The 23,609-nt window shown below is 39.4% G+C and overlaps 1 protein-coding gene across 1 annotated transcript; it reads right to left on the reverse strand.

Annotated features, from left to right (window-relative positions):
* Window positions 1-1,679: 1,679 nt before the first annotated feature.
* LOC143039808 (uncharacterized) lies at window positions 1,680-17,208 on the reverse strand. Its single transcript, XM_076210055.1, has 5 exons — window positions 17,013-17,208; window positions 16,670-16,772; window positions 13,517-13,731; window positions 12,661-13,234; window positions 1,680-2,732 (listed from the first exon to the last, which is right to left on the reverse strand). The coding sequence occupies exons 2-5, from the start codon at window positions 16,730-16,732 to the stop codon at window positions 1,680-1,682; spliced, it is 1,905 nt and encodes a 634-aa protein (XP_076066170.1). The 5' UTR covers window positions 16,733-16,772; window positions 17,013-17,208.
* Window positions 17,209-23,609: the final 6,401 nt, after the last annotated feature.

The raw sequence follows: 23,609 nt of genomic DNA on the forward strand, positions 1-23,609 counted from the left end.
TGTGATGCTAGTTGTGTTCGAAATTGTTTAGGTTATTATTTCCAGCCCGGAGGGGGGAAGGAGGGAGGGAGGGGGGAAGGAGGGAGGGAGGGGGGAAGGAGGGAGGGAGGGGGGGGGCGCCATAACGAAATCTTGCCTGGGGCGCCTGATGAACTAGAAACGGTCCTGACCATGAATCTTGGATGCATGTGTGCGTGGTATTAGAATGTATAGAGGCGTGGTATTTATTAGTGTTCCGTGAGAAATATGGCTACAGATTTGGTTGAGGCTATTTTGAGTCTACCTGTAGTGAACCAGGTGTCGAGTGTGTCGACGTATGATTGTAGTATCCATGCAGCTTTGTATGCATTATGGTGTGTGCATGTAATTGTTATGTCGTCTGCGTAAGACGAGATTTGTATTTCTGAGGTATCAGGTGTGGGTATATTGTGCACGTATAGAATAAAGAATGTGGGGGATAGAATTGGGCCTTGTGGTACTCCATTCTTAAAGTTTTTGGGATGCGATGATTGACCATTATATGATACATGGGCATTTCTACCTGCCAGATAACTGGCCAACCATCTTTTAGTATTATTGTACTTGTGTGTGTTATGTACTTGACCCTCAGCCTCAAATTCTTCAAAGTTTGCTTCAGTATCTTTGTCCTGCTAGAGTTTTTTCCCAACAGTTGGCTAGTGTTGACACCTTCATTGCGTCCCAGCAGGCGCGGATACAAGGGGGGGGGGGGGCAGCCCCCCCCAACGCCCCGAGTATGATACACGTTCATAACACTGCAACAAAATTTTATCTTATTTTTTTTATCGTTTTTATATGTAGTTTTATTCGCTGATTACAAAAATCACCTCATTTTTGTTCTAGCATCAATAGTTATCTCATAAATGAAGAAAACATGTTTCTATAATCTCATCAATTTAACCAATATATAAAAAAAATCATGTTTGACCAAAAATAAAAAAATGATATGGTTATATAGGTACTACATTTATTAGAACAAATACAACAAAATCACCAAAAAAGAGAATGACAGGTGTATTTTACACACTTTCTACGTCTAAACACAATAACACTAAAAGTGAACGCTTGAACGTGCTTTTCTTTTGTGCACTGTCGGGGCATCTCGAATCAAGCTCCACACGTAGTCGCCCATCATAGATTCATTCCATCTTCCCTGATATCGCTTCTCCATAGTTAGAATGTCCTGATGAAACCGTTCACCATGCTCTTCACTCACGTCTCCCAAATTCTCTCTGAAGAAGTCCAGGTGCGAATGCAAGTAGTGTAGCTTAACTGACATTCTGCAGCCAAGTTTTCTATAACATTCAATTAAATTTTCTACCAGCTCCTTGTAGTTTTCACATTTTTTGTTGCCCAAAAACCCTTTTACTATCAGCCGAAAAGCTTGCCATGCATTTTTTTCAACACTTGACATTTTGTTTTCCAACTCTTCAGATGCCAACATCTCTCTTATTTGTGGCCCAATAAAAATGCCACCTTTGACTTTGGGCTCAGATAAGTTTGGGAACATTAAACGGATATGTTTAAAGGCTTCACTTTGTGGGCTTAATGTTTTCATGAATTGTTTCATAAGCCCAAGCTTTATGTGCAGTGAAGGAAGCAATATTTTCTCTCTTTGAACAAGAGCATTGTTACATACATTATGTGTACCAGGAGTTAATTCACTTCTGACAGGCCAATCTCTCCTGTGATAGTGTTCTGCATCTGCTCTGCTGTCCCACAGACAGAGGAAACAAGAATACTTTGTATAACCACCCTGTAGTCCAAGCAGGAATGCTAGCATTTTGAGTGTAATTGATCATGTCTATCAAAATCTTGACATTTTCATAGTCTTCCTTCATGTGAACAGAGTGTCCTACCGGAACTGATGGATGTTTGTTGCCATTATGAAGCAATACAGCCTTAAGACTTGTGGTGGAGCTGTCAATAAATAAACGCCATTCAGAAGAGTTGTACTCAATGCCTATTTCACCAAAAAGACTGGCAACATCAGAGCAGTAACAAAGCAAATTGCCTTCCAAAACTTTGTAGAAACTGGAAAAAGTTAGATGCCTTTTCCTGTACACAGAAATCTTGCAACTAGGGTCTAATAAATTCCACTCCTTTAAACGAGATGTCAAGATCTCTGCTTTTTCCTTGGTAAGGCTTAAATCCCTGATTAAGTCATCTAGTTCGGGTTGTGTAGGAAAATGTGGGGAGCTGCTTGATCCTGCTATATTGAAGGTATTATTATCGCTATCTTCAGATTCATCAGTTTCTGCAATCACGGATAAGGAAGGAGGAGTTGGAATAGGTAAATCTTCACAATGTGGCACGGGAGCAATAGAAGATGGAATGTTCGGATATACAACAGCAGTTCTTCTATCCTTACCCTTCTTGTACTTAGATATGTCGACAATGCAAAAGTAACAGTCATCATGGTGGTTAGTTGGTTCTCTCCAAATGCGAGGAATTGCGAATGGCATACACTTGCGACTGCCACGTAACCACCCTTCCAAGGTTGACCGACAACTTCCACAGCATACATGAGGTGCCCATGGTTTGTCCTGATCACCCATAGGCATGCCAAAATAAGCCTCATAAGCAATGAAACACTTTGATCCCTGTACAATCGTGTGTTTGGTCTGCTTGGGGCTGATGTAATATCCGTAGACAAAACAGAGAGTCTGGAGACAAACGGCAAGATCTGCTTTTGGTAGCCATAGCTTTACAATCTGAAAATACAAAAACACGTGCTATAGCAAAGGGAATTAAGCATTCACTTGCTAACTAGATTACACAGTGAAATACCTAAGCATTTACAAATATAGTAACATAACAATAGAGAATCGAACATATGATCCACAAAAAGTAACGTAAGCACGTCTCAACGCAACGCACCTCACTCGATGACAGTTCAAGCAACACTGACGCTGCAGTGACGCGTTCCTGTGTGTTGCAGCTGTGCTCGCTTCATAATCAGCATGTCAAAGTTACTATATAAACATATCAAACTCACAAACTGTATGCGCAAAGTGGCAAATGTTCTTTTTAGAACAGAAATTCCGAAAAATTACCCTATAAATATGAAAATGTGTGGTATGTCATTTATAAAAAAAATATTGACATTATGGCAAAACCAAGGTCATATTCGTAATCAGCATGTCAAATTTAGTATGTAAACATACCAAACTTTACATAAACAAAAATTTGTTGCACAGTGATATAATCAGTCAGTACTTGTATGTGATAGGGTACGTCGTTTTCGTCAAAAATTTTATTCACTCATCTCGAGTTTGATTCTCCTTGGATAAACACTTTTTAGTGCGAATTTATGATTTGAATTACATTTGTGAATTATATATGATTATACATACAATTACGAGCAAAACGGACTTAGGTTTCTGGACCAATCTCCAAGCCAACAGCATTATTCTTGGGGTTAAAATATCGGCGTGTTTCAAGTATCGGTTATCGGTTCGACTCCCCACCCCAGATAACATTCTTGGATCCGCGCCTGCGTCTCAGCTATATGTAAAATTGTAGAGAGCGGAACCAATGCTGTAAGCCTTAATATTACGAGTGTTCTTGTCCTTGTGTCCTCAGTTTCGTCGTCTTCTTGCAGGACGACTAACACCTCATCAAGATATCGTGTGATGTAACGCCTTTTCAGTCCTGAAATTATACCCTGATCCATAGGTTGGATCACTGATGTGTTAGGAGGCATAAAATCACACGAATGCGACCATCATTACTAACAAGCACACTTTCACTGGGATGGGATGGAGGGGTTATCCAAAACAAGGAGCGCTTTCACATCCTTTGGCGCAATTTTCAAACTGTGAATCTGGTACTCACACACAGCTACAAAATATTTTTTGAACCACTCGAAGAATATGGCAGAAGTAAACCATGCCTTTGCTGAGGCGAAGTAGTGCACTAGTAAATCACCAATTATGGCTGGTAGAACTCTAGGTGTTTTAGATTTATCCACAATAGCAAGCTTGAGACGGTGGGTACCGTTAGCATTGGCACAGACAAGCACTGATAGACGCTCTTTACTTGATTTTTTTTTTTCTTTTTTTTTTAGAGTTTCTTCGCCTTTTCTCATCTATTCTTAGGTATTGAACGCCAAAGGAAACCTGTCTCATCGTCATTATGCACTTAAGAGTAGCTTAAATGTTCATCTTGAATTAATTTATCCAGCTTAATCCGAAAAGGCTCGACGCTGGCAGTGTCCGCATCGCCAGCTTCACCCCGCGCAGTCGCATTAAAAAGTCCGTGTCGATTGCGAAATCGCCACTGCCACGCATAGCTCCCCATGAAATTTTCTATTTACATTTTCTGTGCCAGCTTCCTATCTATTGCAAGGATTTCTATGCCACGGACATCCATCCACATCGATCGCAGCTACACACACCACTTCATAACCACAGCATCTTTTCCAATCCTAACATTTATTCTTGGTTCACCTTTGCCACTAAAATTTGCCGATGCATCCTCACAGAACTTGGCAGAAAATTCTACCAGCTTATCTTTCGACTTTCTGATATCTGACATAGTTTGCTTGGCCACACCATACTCCTCACAAACTCGCAACACTGGCTCCTCTATCTAATTTTCTTATTAATTCCAGCTTTTGAGCCACAGCTACGGCCATTCGCTTACGCTTAAAATAGACTTGGGGAGGCATAGTTAAGAGTTTTAAGGTATCTATTCGTACTGACAAATACACAAAATTGTTCACCGATACCGGTCAAAACACGGTTTACGAGCGTCGGCCGGACTTGTTTACAACCACCTGTCGCCACCTATCGGGTATTTCTAGCAGTACGCGAAGCTTGCGTTGAATTCATTTGTCGGCCGTCCGGATTCAAATTATTAATCGGACACTGTCCGGAAAAACCGACATCAGGATTAACGAGGGTCGAGTTGTATAGCGAACCAGGTGTTGAGTGTGTAGACATATGGTTGTAGTATTCCTGCAACTTTGTCTGCATTATGGTGTGTGTATGTAATTGTTATGTCATCTGCGTAAGAAGAGATTTGTATATCTGAGGTATCAGGTGTGGGTATATTGTGCATATATAGATTAAAGAGTGTGGGGGATAGAACTGAGCCTTGTGGCACTCCGTTCTTAAGGTTTTTGGTGTGCAATGATTGACCATTATATGATACATAGGCATTTCTACCTGCCAGATAACTGGCCAACCATCTTTTAGTATTATTGTACATCTTTGTGTTATATACAGGGTGGGGCAGAACCGATTGAGCAGTTTAGAGGAGTCAGTGCTCAGGGGGAGGGGAGGGTAGGGTGGTGCAGGTGGTTTTGTTCCGCTCTTCAGACATCCCCATTTCAGTAGCCAACATGGAGTGGACGGGAGCACATCATGGCTTTGCTGTGCGTGCATATTCTGAGAACAATCAATCTGTGATTGCAACCCAAAGAGCTTTTCGGCGACAGTTCAATATTCCACACAACAATGCTGTTCCTCAGGTGAACACAATTCGGTCCTGGGTTAGGCAGTTGGAGGCAACTGATAGCACACTAAGAAGAGATACACATGCCTGACGCAGGTCCATCAGAACACCAGAAAATGTTGAGAGGGTGAGAGCAGCAATCATCCAGTCGCCAAGACGTTCTGCACGAAGGCATGTCGTTGCTTTGGGAATCTCCTCACGCAGTTTGAGGATTCTGCATATGGATTTGAATTTCCATCCCTACAAAATGATGATGGCTCAGTGTTTTGAGAAACATGTTTCCCGGACGTCTGGTTTCTCTGAGGGGTGATTTAGGGTGGCCTGCGCGGTCACCTGATTTGAGCATTTGCGACTTCTTTCTTTGGGGACGTCTGAAAGAAAAGGTGTTCAAAAGTTGCCCTCACACCCTACCACAGCTAAGGGAGTGGATTATTGAAGAGGTTAACGCCATACCCCGCAGTATGTGTGAACGTGCTGTAGGAAACTTCAAAGAACAACTCCAACAGTGTGTTGCAGCTAACGGCCACCATCTTGCTGACGTTATTTTCAGAACATAAGGATTCTAAATGGTATGTTATGCTAACCTCGAGAATAATAAACTTTATTCTCTGTGTATCTCCATTACTTTTTTATATCTCCTCAAAACTGCTCAATCGGTTCTGCCCCACCCTGTATTTTGTTTGTGAGATTGTGATGAGAGATGATATCTAAAGCTTTACTAATATCTAGTGTTAAGAGAAATTCTCTGTGATGGGGCTTTTCTGAGTTGGTGCCGTCTAAATCTTTTTGTGTGAGGTTTATCAGAAGAGTGTTTGTGGAGTGTAGTGCTCTAAAACAGTGTTGTGATTCAGCAAGCGGGACATGTGGCATGACGAGTTGTAGTACGAGTCATTCTATGATTTTGGAGGGGGTACAAAGAAATGTAATTGGGCAGTGTGATCCAGGAACTGTTGGGTCTTTGTTGGGTTTAGGGATGGTGATGATTTTCCAATCCTTCCAGGTGTCTGGTACATTGTTGTGTGAATAACTGTAGTTTGCAATATTGGTGAGTGCATGTATGCCATGAGGTAATTTGGGGGGGGACCCCGAACCGATACTTGAAACACGCTGATAATTTAACCCCAAGAATAATGCTGTTGGCTTGGAGATTGGTCCGGAAACCTAAGTCTGTTTTGCTCGTAATTGTATGTAAAATCATATATAATTCACAAATATAATTCAAATCATACTGACTGATTATGAACGTGTACCATACTCGGGGTGTTGCTGGGCCTGGACCCCTCCCTTGTATCCGCGCCTGGGTCCAAGGTGTTTTAGTTGGATGTTACTGATGTTGTCTGGACCACAGGTTGATAAGAGCTTGAGGTTATGGATTATACAAGTATGTTTCATCTGGCTGTTTATGAAGGATGTGTAGTCTGGTGCACCAGTCCTCAGTTGTGGGGACTTAAAAATCTATTACATGTCACTGGATTTTGTCCATATGTGCATCAAGTGCAAAATTATGTATTTTAGGGTTTCAATATAATGGAAGAGGATGACCATTCAGTATGACTGTTGAGCATTCTATTTGAGGAACTTTACTGACATCCCTATAAACCAAGGTATTCTTTTTATGGAGACTAATGTATATACTATTTTAGGGAGTTGCTACATGTGAAGGAGGATAGGGAGGGAAAGGTAGTTGCAGTGGGAAGCACTAAGAAAAAGACAGTGATCAGTGAGGAAAATAGAGGAGAAATAAGGAAAGATGAGGTGAAGGCAGTTGTTAAGATGATCAGAGCAGGTAAGGCACCTAGTTGGATGGGTATCATGCAGAATGTTTAAAAAAAGGAGGTACAGTGATGATGGATTGGCTGGTGAGGCTATTTAATGTTTAAGAGAGGGTAGAGTGCCGGAGGACTGGAGGAGTGCCTGTATAGTTCCACTTTACAAGGGAAAAGGGGACAAGTGTGAGTGTAGTAATGTCAGAGGGATTAGTTTTTTAAGTGTAGTTGGGAAGGTTTATGGTAGGGTCTTGATTGAGAGGATTAGGAGAGGAACAGAGGGAGTAATTGGTGAGGAACAGTGTGGGTTTAGGACAGGTAGGGGGTTAAGTGGATCAGATTTTTGTGGTAAGACAGATATGTGAGAAAGCTTTAGGAAAAGGTAAGGATGTTTTTTTGGCTTTTATGGATTTGGAAAAGGCTTATGACAGGGTAGAAAGGAAAGCACTGTGGGAGGTATTGCAGATATATGGGATAGGAGGAAAGCTTTTAAGAGCAGTCAAGAGTTTTTATGAGAGTAGTAGAGCTTGTGTTAGAATCAGAAATGGAGAGTGTGTGGTTTTGTGGTAAAGGTGGGACTTCATCACTGATGTGTTATGTCACCTTGGCTGTTCAATTTATACATGGATGGGGTGGTGCAAAAGGTAAATGCAAGGGTTGTGGGTTGAGGATTGGAAATGGTTAAAGATAATGGAGAAAATTGGGAGATAAGCCAGTTGTTGTTTGCTGATGATACTGTGCTTGTAGCAGGATCAGAGGAGGGGTTGAGGAAGTTAGTGACAGAGTTTCGGAAGGTGTACAAAAGAAATAAGTTGAAGATAAATGTGGGTAAAAGTAAGGTGATGAGATGTACAAGGGGAGAAAGTGGCAACAGACTGGAAGTGAGTATTAAGAGAGACTGGAGGAAATAAATAGTTTTAGATACTTGGGTGTGAATGTGGTGGGAGAGGGAGGAGTGGAGGTAGAGGAAGAATGTAGATTGAGAGAAGCTCGTAAATGCCTTAGGGGATTAAAAAGTGTAATGAGAAATAGACATTTGGGAATGGATGCTAAGAGGAGACTGTATGAAGGAGTGATTGTGCTGACAGCACTGTATGGGGCAGAAACAGAGCATAAGAGAGGAAGAGAGGAGTTTGAATATGTTTGAGATGAAGTGCCTGAGAAGTATGATAGGGGTAACTAGGCTGGATAGAGAGGTGAGGAGGAGAATAGGGGTGGAGAGGGAGTTGGGAGATAGAATTGATGAAAGAGTATTAGGATTATTTTCACACATGGAAAGAATGAAGAAAGATTAGTAAAAGAGGTGTGGAAGGAGTGAACATGAAGGGGGCGACCAAAGAAGAGATGGATGGATGGGGTAAAAGGGACATTGGGAAAGAGTGGAATGTCTGTTGAGGAAGGATGGGACAGGACAGAAGATAAGGGTGAATGAAGAACGGTTTTGTATGGATGATGCTGTGATGCATGAAGGGGAGTGGGTGGGGTATGGGGGTGAGGGAGTATATGTGAAAAATAAATTGATGCAGCTTGAAGGGATTTCTCCCTGTCTTCTCCATTTCTGCATGAGGGGACAGAGAAGGGGGTCGCCAATTTAATGAAGTGGCTTTGCTGTGGCTGTGCTGTGTCTTGCAACACTGCTTCTGACCCAGGGCAGTGGGCGAGATGCAGGGATAACTTGTCATCCAAGAGGAACCAAGATAAAAGGGAGGGAAGGGGGTAGATGGGAGTGGAGTATGTGGGAATGGAATGGGAATGGTTGTTATGCTCGTTTTTTGGCTATCTCCTTTGTAAGGAGGAAAAAGCCTTTGGTATATGTATGTAGAAAATTTTCTATTAGTTCTAGCTCATTTTGGATTTTTTTTTCTGATAATTTTTTTATTGTTGTGCTGGGCTATCAGTGCTGGGTCATCTGCTTACAAAAGAGCTTTGATTCTATGCTCTGGGTTTTAGGTGGGGAGTTCATGTACTTTGTGGGACTCCATTGTATCCTCTTTTGGTTCCAGATGAATGTTCTGAGAAACTTAACATTCTACCAACCAGGAAGTTTGTCAACTATTTCTTGTTATTGTTGTGCATTTCTGCTTCTATACATATTTTTTTTATAGGATGTGAACAAAATAAAAAACTTGATCAACATCTGCAACATTAGATGGTAACTTTCTTGTCCAAACCAACTAGTGCATTGCTTGTTGGGTGAGGTTTGTAAGCAGTGTGTTGAGTGGCCATCTTTGAATCCTCACACAAGTAGAAATATACAAGATTGAGAGAATACAAAGAACAGGAATCAAAATGGTCCCCAGCCTATCGGACAGTGCAAGGAAAGAATAGAAAAACTGGATCTCCTCTCATTAGAAAAGTAAAGAGAAGGGAATTATATTATTGTGTTCACAACAATGAAAGGAGTAGACCAAATTGACAGAGAAGATGTCTTTGGTATGAGTGGCAAGTGGTTTGTGACTGAAAAAAATTGAAAAGACAAGGTACCTGAAAGACATCAAGAAACATTACTTTTCATGTAGATATATTTATTTTTTAAATGAAAAGAGGAAATAGTTAATCATAGAACATAAATATATATCACCTATCACAGTACTAGTATATCCTGAAAGACATCAAGAAACATTACTTTTCATAGATACATTTTTTGAATGAAAAGAGGAAATAATTAATCATAGAACATAAATATATATCACCTATCACAGTACTAGTATATCCTGCATGTGCTGCATGCCAGACCCCCTGATATCCACCCTTCTGAATCCTCTCTCCCACGAAAGGACAGAGTCCACTTGGCCAGACTGCGATGCGGTCACCACCCAGCACTTCTAAGCTACCAGAAGAGGCTGGACGACCGTGTTGTGAACAGCTGCCCAGGATGTAACACTTCACCCCATACCATACAACACATAATGGAAGACTGCATTATACACAATCATGCACGCAAACAACACAACATACACTCTATAAAGGATTTGTGGGAAAACCCAGTTTCGGCTGTGGCCTTCCTTGGGGAGACGGGACTGCTCGGACAGACAGTCTAGGGAACGACAACAACAACAACAACAACTAGTATATCCTGAAAGACATCAAGAAACATTACTTTTCATAGATACATTTTTTGAATGAAAAGAGGAAATAATTAATCATAGAACATAAATATATATCACCTATCACAGTACTAGTATATCCTGAAAGACATCAAGAAACATTACCTTTCATACAGATACATTTATTTTTTAATGAAAAGAGGTAATTGTTAATCATAGAACACAAATACATATCACCTCTCACAGTACTAGTATATCCTATTGTTGAATTCTGGGAAATATTCTAATCTGGCCACTTCTATGCAATTTTAATCAGATGAATGAATTCATCTAAATGATTCTTTAAAGTAGTAATGAAATGACACTCGAAATAAAACAACAATTAGTACAGAAATGGGCTAAAAAAAAAAACAGATTATGAGACAATAGTTTTATACAGGAATGCATATTACAGTAATTACAGTTTCAGGTACATGTACAAAAAATACATGGAAGACTTTTAAGTTAATATATTTTTTATCTCTTGTGAAAATCACATAAGCTGAACACTCTAAAACTGCAATGCCACAACGGCTGGCCATGGTCCTCAGGTCCTTCCATAGATCTCAATGAAATGAAACTTTGGACTAGTGTGTCATATTAAATGAGACTGTTTCCATCACCAGTTTACAGTAGAAGGAAAAGAGGACCACGAGTTGCCAGCTCTCCTTGTGTGAAAACATGAAAGAAATGAAAAGCTGATAAAGTAAAATCTTAAGCCCAGTTCAGAAATTAAGCATGCACTTCCAGATGGATGAAAGGGTGTTGATGGGCTCTGAAGATGGGTGACAAGGAGATGATTCTCTCTGACTCATTTGTAGGATCACCATGAGCAGCAGGGGTGCAGTGCTGCCAGAGCTCGTCAGTACACCATTCTGGCACCTCTACAAGTGGGTGGTGGCTCATGGGGTGGGGTAAAGGAGAGAGGACCTGGGTGTTGGTGGCAGCAGGAAAATATTAATATTACATTACTATATACATAGATCATGGGCTTTCCCCCTCTTATAAGGGAGGTGGCCAAAGTCAAAGGCATAAATCCACTCCCACTCACTTCATCCGTACATACTCCACTCCCATGCACCACCCCTCCCTCTTTTCTTGGCTCCTAATGGATGATGGGTCATCCCTGCATCTCGCCCACTTCCCTGGGTGTCAAGCAATGTAGCAAGACACAGTAAATCCATGGCAAGGTTGCTTCATTTAATCAGCAACCCCCCTCCCCATCCTTTCATGCAGAAAAAGAGAAGATGGAGAGAAATCCCTTCGGGCTACGTCAAAATATCTTTCACACATACTCCCTCACCCCTCTCATCCTCCACCAACTCCCTTCCATACATCACGGCATCATTCATACACAAATATTCTCTACTCACCTCTATTTTTCTTCCTTCCTCAACAGACATTCCCCTCTTTCCCAATTCTCCCTTTACCCCATCCATCCACCTCATTCTTTGTCACCCCCTCATGTTAACTCCATCCACTTCTGCGTTCCACACCTCTTTTACTAATCTTCCTTTTCTCATTCTTTCCATGTGTCCAAACCATCCCAATACTCTTACATCAACCCTATCTCCTAACTCCCTTTCCAACCCTGCTCTCCTCTTCACCTCCTCATTTCTCAGTCTAACCAGCCTAGTAACCTTACCATACTTCTCAGATATTTCATCTCAAACACATTTAAACTCTTTCTCTCTTATGTTCCATGTTTCTGCCCTCATACACTGCTGTCTGTACAATCACCCCTTCCTATCTCCTCTTAGCATCCATTCCCAAATGTGTATTTCTCATTACATTTTTTAACCCCCCTCCAAATCATCTCCCCCAAAGAAAATGAAAAAAAAAAGGGAGATAAGCCAGTTGTTGTATGCTGATGACATACACTTGTATCAGGATCAGAGGAGGAATTAAGGAAGTTGGCGAGAGTTTGGGAAGGTGTGCAATAAAAGAAAGTTGAAGACAAATTTGGGTAAAAGTAAGGTGATGAGATGTACAAGGGGAGAGGATGGCAGCAAACTGGAAGTGAGTATTAAAGGAGAGAGACTGGAGGAAGTGGATTGCTTTAGATACTTGAGGTCAAATGTGGCGGGAAAGGGAGGAATGGAGGTGGAGGGAGAATGTAGATTGAAATTAACATCACTAATAAGTTAATAATATTACAATATTTTTTCATTTCCATTAGCCTGAGCTCTGGCACCTATAAAATTGGCACTGCACCCGAGAAGCAGGTACATGTCACTGTTCCATCAACTGGATAGAACCTGCCATATGTCTTTAGCTAGAGGCAGATCTGATGTTTCCAAAAAATCTACCCAGAGAGAGTAAAAACTTACTATTGACTTCAAGATCATGGTCTCCTCTATTGTTCCCCTTTCTATATAGTTGGCAAGTTTCATCAAAACAAAATGACAATATTGTTCTTTTGATGTGACATTTTCATTTGATCCTGATTTGCAAACACTGTCTTCTGTCTTCTCATCAAGGTAAGGTGGCACAGAAAGCAAGAAGATTAAGTAATGAGCACTGGACGGGAAAAACTTGTATAAATCCCAACTATCTGGACTCAGTAAATTCATAAAATCTTTCATGGCATTTAAGATTATTTTTGAAAATTTACTTCTACAAAATACTGTGGTCAAAATGTCCATTACTTGAGAACAAACCCAACTACTTTCATTGGCAATATGATATATAGAACTTTTTTGCCAGATATTCTCTCGTGGCTTGGGATTGATATTGTTCTGGTCAGACCCAATATCATCTTCTTCTTCACAGATGCACCACAAGACTCTGAGTACTTCTTCTTCTAGTAACTGTGGTTGCTGCTGCCATAGTTTTAACAGTGTGCTCTGGGGTAGCTGACCTGTTGTAGCAGCTTTCTCCACCTCCTTAAGACTTCTGCCTTCACTGAAACACAAATATTCACACCAATTTTCACCCATACAAGCTTTAACTAGGCATTGCTTTCCTTTCACCAACTACAACATTTGTAATTATAAAAATAGGTTCCCTTGTTAATCCATGAGAATCACTGGTAAACAATTGAGCATGAATTCAGAGTAGCTACAACCATATACACATGAAACACCTACAAATATAACAATATCATTTCTTTTCTGCATTAAAAGAATCAAATAATTCTGCAAGAGAAAATGTTGTTTCACAGTATCAGTACATGGTTACACTTACCTTGGTACAAGGTTAATGATCCTTTCTATGGCTGGAAGATGAAATGGTCTAGCTTGACACAAGTGCAAAAGGGTGGCATCCCACTGAGATACATCAAGACTTTGTGGTTTATCACATGCTTGTCTAGCAATCACTTCTGCAATGCAGAGCTGGGCTTGTGGTACAGTCATGAAATCAAACCAACCATCTTGTTCTACATCCATACTGCTGCAAAGCTGAAATTTAATTGTGCTATATAACCACTGGTTTTATAAGACCCACATGATTTCTGAATTTGATGATGATATGGTTTAACGTCTCAAACTCCCCCCTTATCGCAAGGCTAGGACAGTGCCCCTCACAGAGGACTTTGTAGCATGGAATTTAATGAACCATGCCCTTGGTTCAACTTCGCCGGTGGCAGGATTCGAACCGCCATCGCCTCGACTTTCGCCGCAAGTAACGACGCCCTAATCCACTTAGCCAGCGAGCTTCTTCTGAATTTAGAAGAATAAATCTTATAGTGCCTATATAGTTCCGCTTTATATGGGAAAAGGGGACAAATATGAGTGTAGAATTTTCAGAGGGATCAGTTTGATAAATGCAGTTGGGAAGGCTTATGGAAGAATTTTAACTGACAAAATTAGGAAAGGAACAGAGGGAGTAAAAGCTTTAGGAAAAAGTAAGGATGTTTTTTGGGTCTTTATGGATTTGGAAAAGACTTATGACAGGGTAGACAGAAAGGCACTGTGGGAGGTTTTGAACAATCAAGAGCTTTTATTAGAGTAGTAGAGCCTGTGTTAGAATTAGAAATGGAGAGAGTGAGTAGTTTGAGGTAAAGATGGGACTATGTCAGGTTGTTGCTTGCTGAAGACACTGCACTTGTGGCAGGGTCAGAGGAGAGGATTGGGGGAGTTGGTGATAGACTTTGGGAGGATATGCGATGGGAGAAATTTGAAGGTAAATGTGGGTAAAAGTAAGGTGATAGAGATGTACAAGGGGGGGTAAGGATGTCAGTGAGTTGGAGGTAAGTCTGAAAGGAGATAGGCTAGAGGAAATTGATAGCTTTAGGTATTTAGGGTCACATGTGTCAGGAAAGGGAGAAGTGGAGATGGAAGTAAATTGTAGATTGAGAGAAGCAAATGCCTTGGGGAGCTAAAACGTGTAATGAGAAATATGCATTTGGGAATGGATACAAAGAGGAGATTATATGAAGGGATGATTGTGCTGACAGCACTGTATGGGGCAGAGATTTAGAATTTGACAAAGGCAGGGAGGAAAAGTTTGAATGGGTTTGAGATGAAATGTCTGAGAAGTGTGGTAGGGGTTACAAGGTTGGACAGAGTGAAAAACAAGGTGAGGAAGAGAACTGGGATGGAAAAGGAGATGGCAGATATGGCTGATGAAATAGTACAAGGATGGTTTGGACATATGGAAAGAATGAGTTAAGAAAGGTTAGTAAAAAAGATGTGGAAAACAGACGTGGATAGAGTGAACATGAGGGGACGACCAAAGATGAGATGGATGGATGGGGGTAAAAAGGGCTTTGACAATAGGGGAATATTTATTGAACAAGGATGAGAGAAGGCAGGGGATGGTGTTAAGTGGAGATTGGTTGTGTATAGATGATACTGTGATGCAATGAAGGGATGGGGGGTTAGGGTGTGGTTAACTGTGAATGACATTTTGATCTTCTCTTTTTATGCATGAAGGAACAGGGAGGGGGGGGGGGGTTACCAATTAAATGAAGTGGCCTTGCTGTGGATGTGCTGTGTCCTGTTACATTCCTTCTGATTCAAGACAGTGGGTAGGATACAGGACTGACCCATCATCCATGAGGAGCTAAGATGACAGAGGGGAAAAGGTGGTGGATGGAAGTGGAATAGGTGGGGGTGGGTATATACCTTTGGACTTGGTTACTTCCCTGGTAAGGGATTAAAAGCCCTTGGTATATAGATAGAAGTCTTATGTGTGTATGATACATACTGAGAAGAAAATATTATATTCACAATCTTTCTCACATTAACGTCAGGTAAGAATCATGAACGTTTCATTCAAACATGTGCTGATATTTGGGGTGCATCCTAAGCAGTTTATATTGCAACATAATTACTATGCTACTTCAAATGTAGCCAATACTTATTAATTCACATGCAATTGAGTTCAATGAACCCTTATGTCTCCTTAATGAATGTGCACACTAAGCACATACACAAAAATACTTAATATTTTTCAATCCATGATATATAGATTGAAAATGCATTTATGCTACTGACTGTTCAGTGTAATTATTATGCAACTTAAATTGTAGCCAAACCATTTATAAAATTTGTTGAGCCAGAGCCTCATGTGTCTTGGGAGCACAAACATGCAAACATGTACATTAAATTTACACAACATGCTTAGGATGTCCCCATCCTACAATAGATTATAAAGTTAAACTCTAGTCACATTAGTCATTACACAATGAATCTATGGTAGCGTTACATTATGATTAGGGTAGGTGACAGGTTTGTTACGGGTCTCACTAATTGCCGAACAAACCGAACAAAACCGAGAAGAGCCGAACAAAACAACAAAACCCAAACAAGGACGGGTTTTGCTCAAATGCACACTTCTATATATGTATGGTTGCATTATTTGAACTATTTTCTTTGAGATGTGTGATTTCCATGTGATATGATCAGAGATAACTTACATTCTTATCCTCTGCAATTATACCGACCCCAGCTACGACTCGTCCAGCCCGCCGTCTATGATTACTGGTGGTATGGATCAAACTACACTCTTCTAAGTTTCTTACTGTTGTGTTATTAGTGTAATAGACTGCATATAGTTGAATTAGTCTATTACACTAATAACACAACAGTAAGAAACTTAAAAGAGTGTAGTTTGATCCATACCACCAGTGATCATAGACGGCGGGCTGGACGAGTCGTAGCTGGGGTCGGTAAAATTGCAGAGGATAAGAACGTAAGTTCTCTTTGATCATATTACATGGAAATCACACATTTTAAAGAAAATAGTTCAAATAATGCAACCATATATATATAGAAGTGTGCATTTGAGCAAAACCCGTCCTTGTTTGGGTTTTGTTGTTTTGTTCGGCTTTTCTCGGTTTTGTTCGGCAATTAGTGAGACCGGGTTTGTTACTATAAGCATTGAAGAACCTACATTTTTGGAACCCTGAAGCACAAGTGATGTCTTGGTCTCATTAAGAACCAGCAGTTGTAGCATGAATGTTACTTCAGCACCCTTCCAGGACTAGGTAGGTACCCTGAAATTTAAGCCTCATTAGTTTCATGGTAATCTACCACTGATTACAAATGTAGGCAAGTGGACAAGTCCGTAAGCTACCAGTCAGGTACGCAGTTAGGGTGTTGGGTACCTAGGGGGGGTTAACTTTTGCTAGTCAGCTAGACAAGGATGGTAAGAAGTTAGTTCAGGTGTGAGTATAATAACTATATGAAGGCAAATATGATTGTGATTGTAATCCCTTTTCTTCCTAAACACCCACATTCGTTCTATGATAACACTGCCATTTCTTGAAGAATTTCTCGAAAGAGGTCCTCAAGATGGTATAACTACAATGAGTTTAAACTGTATTTCCTTTACAATTTATTTCAATAGGGTACAACCCTCCTCCTCCTCATTGTATTCATAGATAGTCAAACAAATAACTCTCGCTCATTCCGCACAACAACACGTCTCCCAAGTTTACTGCCCTTTTAATTAGGTGCAACAACATTCTTCACAGTGACAGAATATGAAAGTTAAAAAAAAATCCAATACACCAAAAATTGTTAAATGATACCTAGGGTTAGCGAATTAACTTTGTTTACCCTAACACCAATTTTGGCGGTGCAAAAAGTTATTTTACAATTTTCTTTGGTAAACAAGAAAACGGGTATTATTAATAGGAGTGACTAATGTAATTTGAAATACCATTTTATGTTATGACACGTGCAGTATTTTAATGCATAATATAACATAATATAAGCTTTCATCTCTTTTTTCCATCGCCCCAATCCACCCATAATACATATAAAATATGAAAATGTATTGCTTTATAGTTTATTGTCATATACTCGCAATTTTATACAGCGTATTTTTATCAATGTTTTCTATTGCAAATAGAAATAAAGAATGAATAAATTTACGTAGTACAGATTCTTCTTGGATAAAATAGCATTAGAATGCAAAATTCTCAGTTTGCAAATGTTGGGAGTTTCAGAGCTGGGCGCGTTACCACCGGAGGTAGTGCGTTGCCGTAAAAAAAAAACCGTGTGTGCACAGTATACACATTAAATCATGTGACATTACACAGTAACGAAGACAGCTATTTCGGTAACGCACTACCTGTCTGCCGGTAACACGCTCAGCTCAGAAATTTATGTATATAGATCTACACACACACACTATGGACACCCAGTACAAAAAAGATAAGGAAATTAGAATCCAAAGAGCAACGACAAAGATGGCCGAACTTTCAAAATTGACTTAGGAACAAAGATTGTCTAAACTGGAACTACCAACCCTGGATCAAAGAAGAGAAAGAGGAGATCTATTGGCCATTTATAGAATCATACAAGGTATGGAGGTCCTTGATAGAGAAGACTTATTAAAGTGGGATAAAAGAAAAACAAGGGAACACGAAAAACTCGAAAATGACAGTTATAGAAGAGACCTGAAAAAAATCACACAGAGTGGTGGATGTTTGGAACAAATTTGACAAAACAATAGTGTGTGAAAACACTATACAAGAATTTAAGAACAAATTAGATGTTGCGAGATACAAAGACAGGTCACTACAAGCATAGCTCCCCTTCCCGTATAATACAACTAGGTAAACACACACACAGGCAAATTTAAGAGCAAACTAAACACTGCAAGATACAAAGACAAAACACACGAGCATAGCTCCCCTTCCCATAAGATACAACTATGTAAATATATACACACATACACGTACGTCGGATTCACGGCGAAGATTGGAACTCCGGAAAAGAAATGCAATTTTCGTGGATGGCAACGACGAGGAAGTGTTTTTGTTGTATTAGTAGGGAAGGGGAAAGCTCGTGTAGTGGGAAGGTGAAAAAAAAGGCGGGATTACTGAGGGAAATGGAAGGAAATGAGGAAGGAAACGAACGGGATCCCCCGGACGTCAGAAGAAATGTCAACAAGAGGGCTGTAGACGATGCAGGTGAAGTCGAAAATATCAGTAAAAACATTAAATTTAGGAATATAGATAAGAACAACACAATAGAAAGTGGAGATAATTCCATGTGTTTAATGAGGGGGGATGCCAACCTTCCCCGATTAGCAAGTCTAGCGGAAAAACTAGAGAAAATGACCGAACATTGGGAGGTTAGATTCAGCCAAATTCAGATTACTCAAAGAATTGATAAATTGGGAGAACTAAAACCTAACTAGAATTAAAAAGACAGTTAAAAGACGAGAATGAGGAATTAAAGTAGAGTGATAAAGAGAATAAAAAGTCTATAGCAAAAGAAGCACAGGGTTGGAGAAAAGTCCAAGGGAACAACAAAATTGTATTTAGAGATATAGTGACACAACAGATGAAAGAAAAAAACTAAGGACACAGTCATTAAAGTGATGAGGGGAATATAGTAAGAGACTTGGCAGACAAAAAGAAATGTATAATTATATTAGGGATGGAAGAGAAGCATAATCCAAATAGGACCACAAGAGTAAAAGAGAAGGTAAATGAATTATTAGTAGCTCAAGAGGATGGACAAGAAACAGGGAAAGAAATTGAAGAAATATATAGAATAGGGAAATACAACACAGATAAGACCAGACCAATTAAGATCAAATTCAGATCACAAACGACAGCAGAGAATATCTTAGTATAAACAGGGAAACTAGCAGACAGTGAGCAATATAAACAGGTATGGATAAAAAGAGAAATGAATAGAGGAAAAAAAAAAAACAGAAGTACTAGAAACTAAGAAAAAAGAGAAAAGAGCAGTCAAAGAGAAATTCTTTTGGGGTGTAGTGGATATGAAAGTGAGGAAATGGTTCATAGCAGAGAAAAACGGAAACAGAAAACACGATGGAAGTAGCAGAAAATTAAATGTGTCTTACACATAGATGGCTTAATAACAGGCTTGAACGAACTGAATGATTACCTGAAGGAAAAAGAACCGGACATAATGGGAATTGTAGAGACAAAATTGAAAGGCCCACTACCACCCAACAGTGTAGGACATGGTGCATATAATTATTGGATTAGAAACAGAGGTAAAACAAGGGGGTGGAGTTATGTTCCTGACTAAGAAGGATATAAATGTGAGGAATGTCACATATGGAAAGAATAGAGTAGAGATGATTATGATGGAAGTGGAGGACAGGGATGGGAAGAGCAGGAAGTTTGTAGTAAATTATGTACCTCCTAAAATGGCTTCGTGGGAAGAGAAAGAACACAAAAGTATGTTAGGAGACACAAGGATAACATTAAATGAGATAATGGAAGATGGAGGAAGAAGTTATAAAGGGTGCCTTTAATTGTAAAGAAATCTGCTGGGAAGAGATGACAATGAAGGGTGGAGAAGACTTATGGGGAAATGTACTACTTGATATGATTACAGAACATACAATGACGCGTTGGATACAAGAGAATATAGGTATAGAAATGAGGAAGAACCATCGAGACTGGACCTAATAATCACATTAGAACCTGAAACAGTGGAAGTTATTGAATATAAGACACCAATAAGTAAAAGTGACCATATATGGGTTGAACTGGAACTAAATGAGGAAAAATACATGAGAAAAAAAGAACAGTATAGAAAGGGAAGATTTATGTATGAAAAAACAAACCTTGATAAAACAAGAGAATTCTTTCAAAAAGCAGACCGGGAAAGGATACACAAGAAGGAAACAACAGTAAAAGAGAAATGGACTATTTTGACAAGAAATTATAATGGAGTGGAAAAGTATGTTCCAAGACAAAAACAAGAAAAAGGATATGTAAAGTGTTGGTACAACAAAAGATGTAGGGAGTTAAAAGACAAAAGGGATAAAGCTTGGATAAAATGAAAAAAGACAAAAGACCTGAAAAATGGAAAATATATATTAATTATAGAAATGAAAATGTACAAGTGTGCAGAAAGGAAAAGAGAAAATACGAAAAAAATGTCATAGAAAAATGTAAAGATCAACCAAAACTAGTTTACAGATTTGTAAACAACAAACTGAAAAACAAACAAGAATTAGAGAAACTACAAAAAGGAGGAGTTGAATACACAGAGGAAACAGAAATGGCAGAAATTATGAACAAGCATTTTAAATCGGTATTTAAGAGGGAGATAATACAACTTAGAGATATCATGTGGGAGAAAGTCCCCCCTATGAAAGAGGTAGAAGTAACAAGGAATGAAATAATGAATCACTTGAGTAACCTTGATGTCAGAAAATCGCATGGACCAGATGATATGGCAAACTGGATTATGAGAGAATGCAAGAATAAACTAACAGACAAAATACATAGTCTAATAAACAGTTCATTGAAAGAGGGAAAAGTTCCAGAAGATTGGAAAAGAGCAAACATAGTATATAAAGGAAACAAAGAAGACCCTACTAACTATAGACCAGTCTCTCTTACAAGTATGATAGCTAAAATTTGTGAATTATAAAAATTAGATGGGTAAAGCATTTGGAAAAAAAAAAACAAAAAAAAAAAACAATGTACTAAATCCAAGGCAATTTGGATTTAGACAAGGACGATCATGCGTCACAAACTTAATGTGTTTCTATTCAAGGCTAATAGATGTAATACAAGAAAGAGATGGATGGGCTGATTGTGCATTTCTAGACCTGAAAAAAGCTTTTGATAAGGTGCCACATAAGAAGTTGCTTAAGAAATTAGAAACTGCAGGAGGAATACAGGACAAACTGCTGAAGTGGATGCAAGACTTTTTGCATGAAAGAAAAATGAGAGTACAGTAGTGATAAGAGACAATCTAATTGGGATGAAGTGATAAATGGTGTTCCACAAGGAACAGTTCTGGCCCCAATAATGTTTGCTATATATATTAATGATATGGATAAAGGAATTGAAAGTTATATGAGTTTCTTTGCGGATGATGCAAAATTGTTAAAAAAAAAAAAGTGAACAGTGAAGAAGATTGTGAGTCGCTACAGGGTGATCTCAATAAAGTATGGGAATGGAGTAGGAAGTGGGAGATGGAATTTAATATTAAGAAGTGTAGTATAATGGAATTTGGAAGAAGCAAAAAAAATAGTGGGATCATATAAATTGGAAGAAATAAAAAAAGTAGAAAATGGGAGGGACCTGAGAGTCATTATTATGAATAATATGTCCCCTGATAAACGTATAAACAAAATTTTTGGAGAAACTTATAATTTTATAAGAACAATCAAAGTGGCATTTACATACCTGGATGAAGAAATGGTGAAGAAAATACTAGTCACTTTGATAAGACCAAGATTGGAATATGCAGCAACGACGTGGTCACCAAGTACAAAAAATGTATAACAAAACTTTAAAGAATACAAAGAGCAATTACAAAATTGGCACCAACACTCTCAGAACTATCATATGAAGAGAGACTAGCAAAACTTGAACTACAGACATTAGAGCAAAGAAGAGAGAGGAGACTTGATAACTATTTATAGAATCATGAAAGGCACAGAAACTATTGATAGAGAGGATCTAATAAAATGGGATAGTGGGAATACAAGAGGACACGGAAAGAAAATCAAGATAGTTATAGAAGAGACCTGAAAAAGATCAGCTTCCCCCAAAGAGTAATAGACATTTGGAACAAGTTAGATTAGAAAGTGGTGTGTGCAAAAACAATATATGATTTTAAAAACAGTCTAGATAAAATGAGATATGAAGACGGGCCAGCACGAGCATAGCTCCCCTTCTCGTAAAATACAACTAGGTAAATACACACTATGTGTTTCTTCCCCCTTTTAAGGGAGGTAACTAGTCAAAGTACATCCCCCATCTCCATGCACCACCTGTTTCTCTCTCAGCTCCTCGTGGATGAAGGGTCATTCTTGTCTTCTGCTCACTGTCTGGGTCAGAAATAATGTACAGAGACATTGTACATCTATAGCAGGGCTGTTTCATTTACATGGCAACCCTCCCTCCTCATCTCATGCGGAAAATGGAGAAGACATGAAGGAACTACCTTCGGGCTGTGTCAAAATATCATCCATGCACATCCATTCTCCACTCACCCCTATCCCCTGCCTACTCCCTTGCTCAATAGACATTCCCCTCTTGCTCAAAGGCCCTTTCACTTTATCCATCTCCTCAGCCATCCCCCTTAAATTGACTCCATTCACCTCCATTTTCCACACCTCTTTTGCTTACCTTTCTTCACTCATTCTTTCCATGTGGCCAAACCATCACAATAATCTTCATCGCCCCTATCTACCAGCTCACTTTCAACTTTTGCTCTCCTCCTCACTCTATCCAATCTTATAATTACTACCATACTTCTCAGACACTTCATCTCAAACACATTTAAACTTTTCCTTCCTCACCTTAAATTCAGAGTCTGTGCCCAATACTATGTCATATGTACAATCACTCCATATTATTTTTTCTGAATCCACTCCCAAATGCTCATTTCTTATGGCTTTTCAATCCCAATAATCTACTTGTTTCTCTCAATCCATAGTTTACCTTCCACCCCACTCCATTTCCTGCTACATGTGACCCTAAATACTTAAAACTACTAGTCACATTTGTCCCCTTTCCTTTGTAAAGCAGAACTATGCAGGCACTCCTCTAGTCCTTTGGAGCTCTACTCTCCCACAGACACACATTACACAACCTTACTACCCAGTCCGCTACAACTGTACCCCTTCTTTTTTAAACACTGCATGATACCCATCATTTATATATTTGTATTAATGTAATGAAATCTAATACATTTCTGGTTTCCTTCTGATTCTAGGGACTAATGATCGGAGCCCACTTCAGCCCAACAGCACCCTTCACAAATCTAAGAACAAAGCTGAGAAATGAAAGTTATGGTTATTCACTGCTCTAAGAAAGTGGAGAGAGTTGCCATCCAGATCACAAAGACAGAAAACAAATTATATTTCCCTT

Source organism: Oratosquilla oratoria, chromosome 27 (assembly GCF_046742065.1).
Source record: "Oratosquilla oratoria isolate Oo_2021 chromosome 27, ASM4674206v1, whole genome shotgun sequence".
NCBI lineage: Eukaryota > Metazoa > Arthropoda > Malacostraca > Stomatopoda > Squillidae > Oratosquilla > Oratosquilla oratoria.

Excerpts from the sequence above, each read along its gene's own strand:
- LOC143039808 (XM_076210055.1), bottom strand. The coding sequence starts at position 16,732 with ATGCTACAACTGCTGGTTCTTAATGAGACCAAGACATCACTTGTGCTT. Across the intron at positions 13,235-13,516 it reads ATCATTAACCTTGTACCAAG|TGAAGGCAGAAGTCTTAAGG; the intron begins GTAAGTGTAACC and ends TTTGTGTTTCAG. Across the intron at positions 2,733-12,660 it reads CCATGATCTTGAAGTCAATA|ATTGTAAAGCTATGGCTACC; the intron begins GTAAGTTTTTAC and ends TTGTATTTTCAG.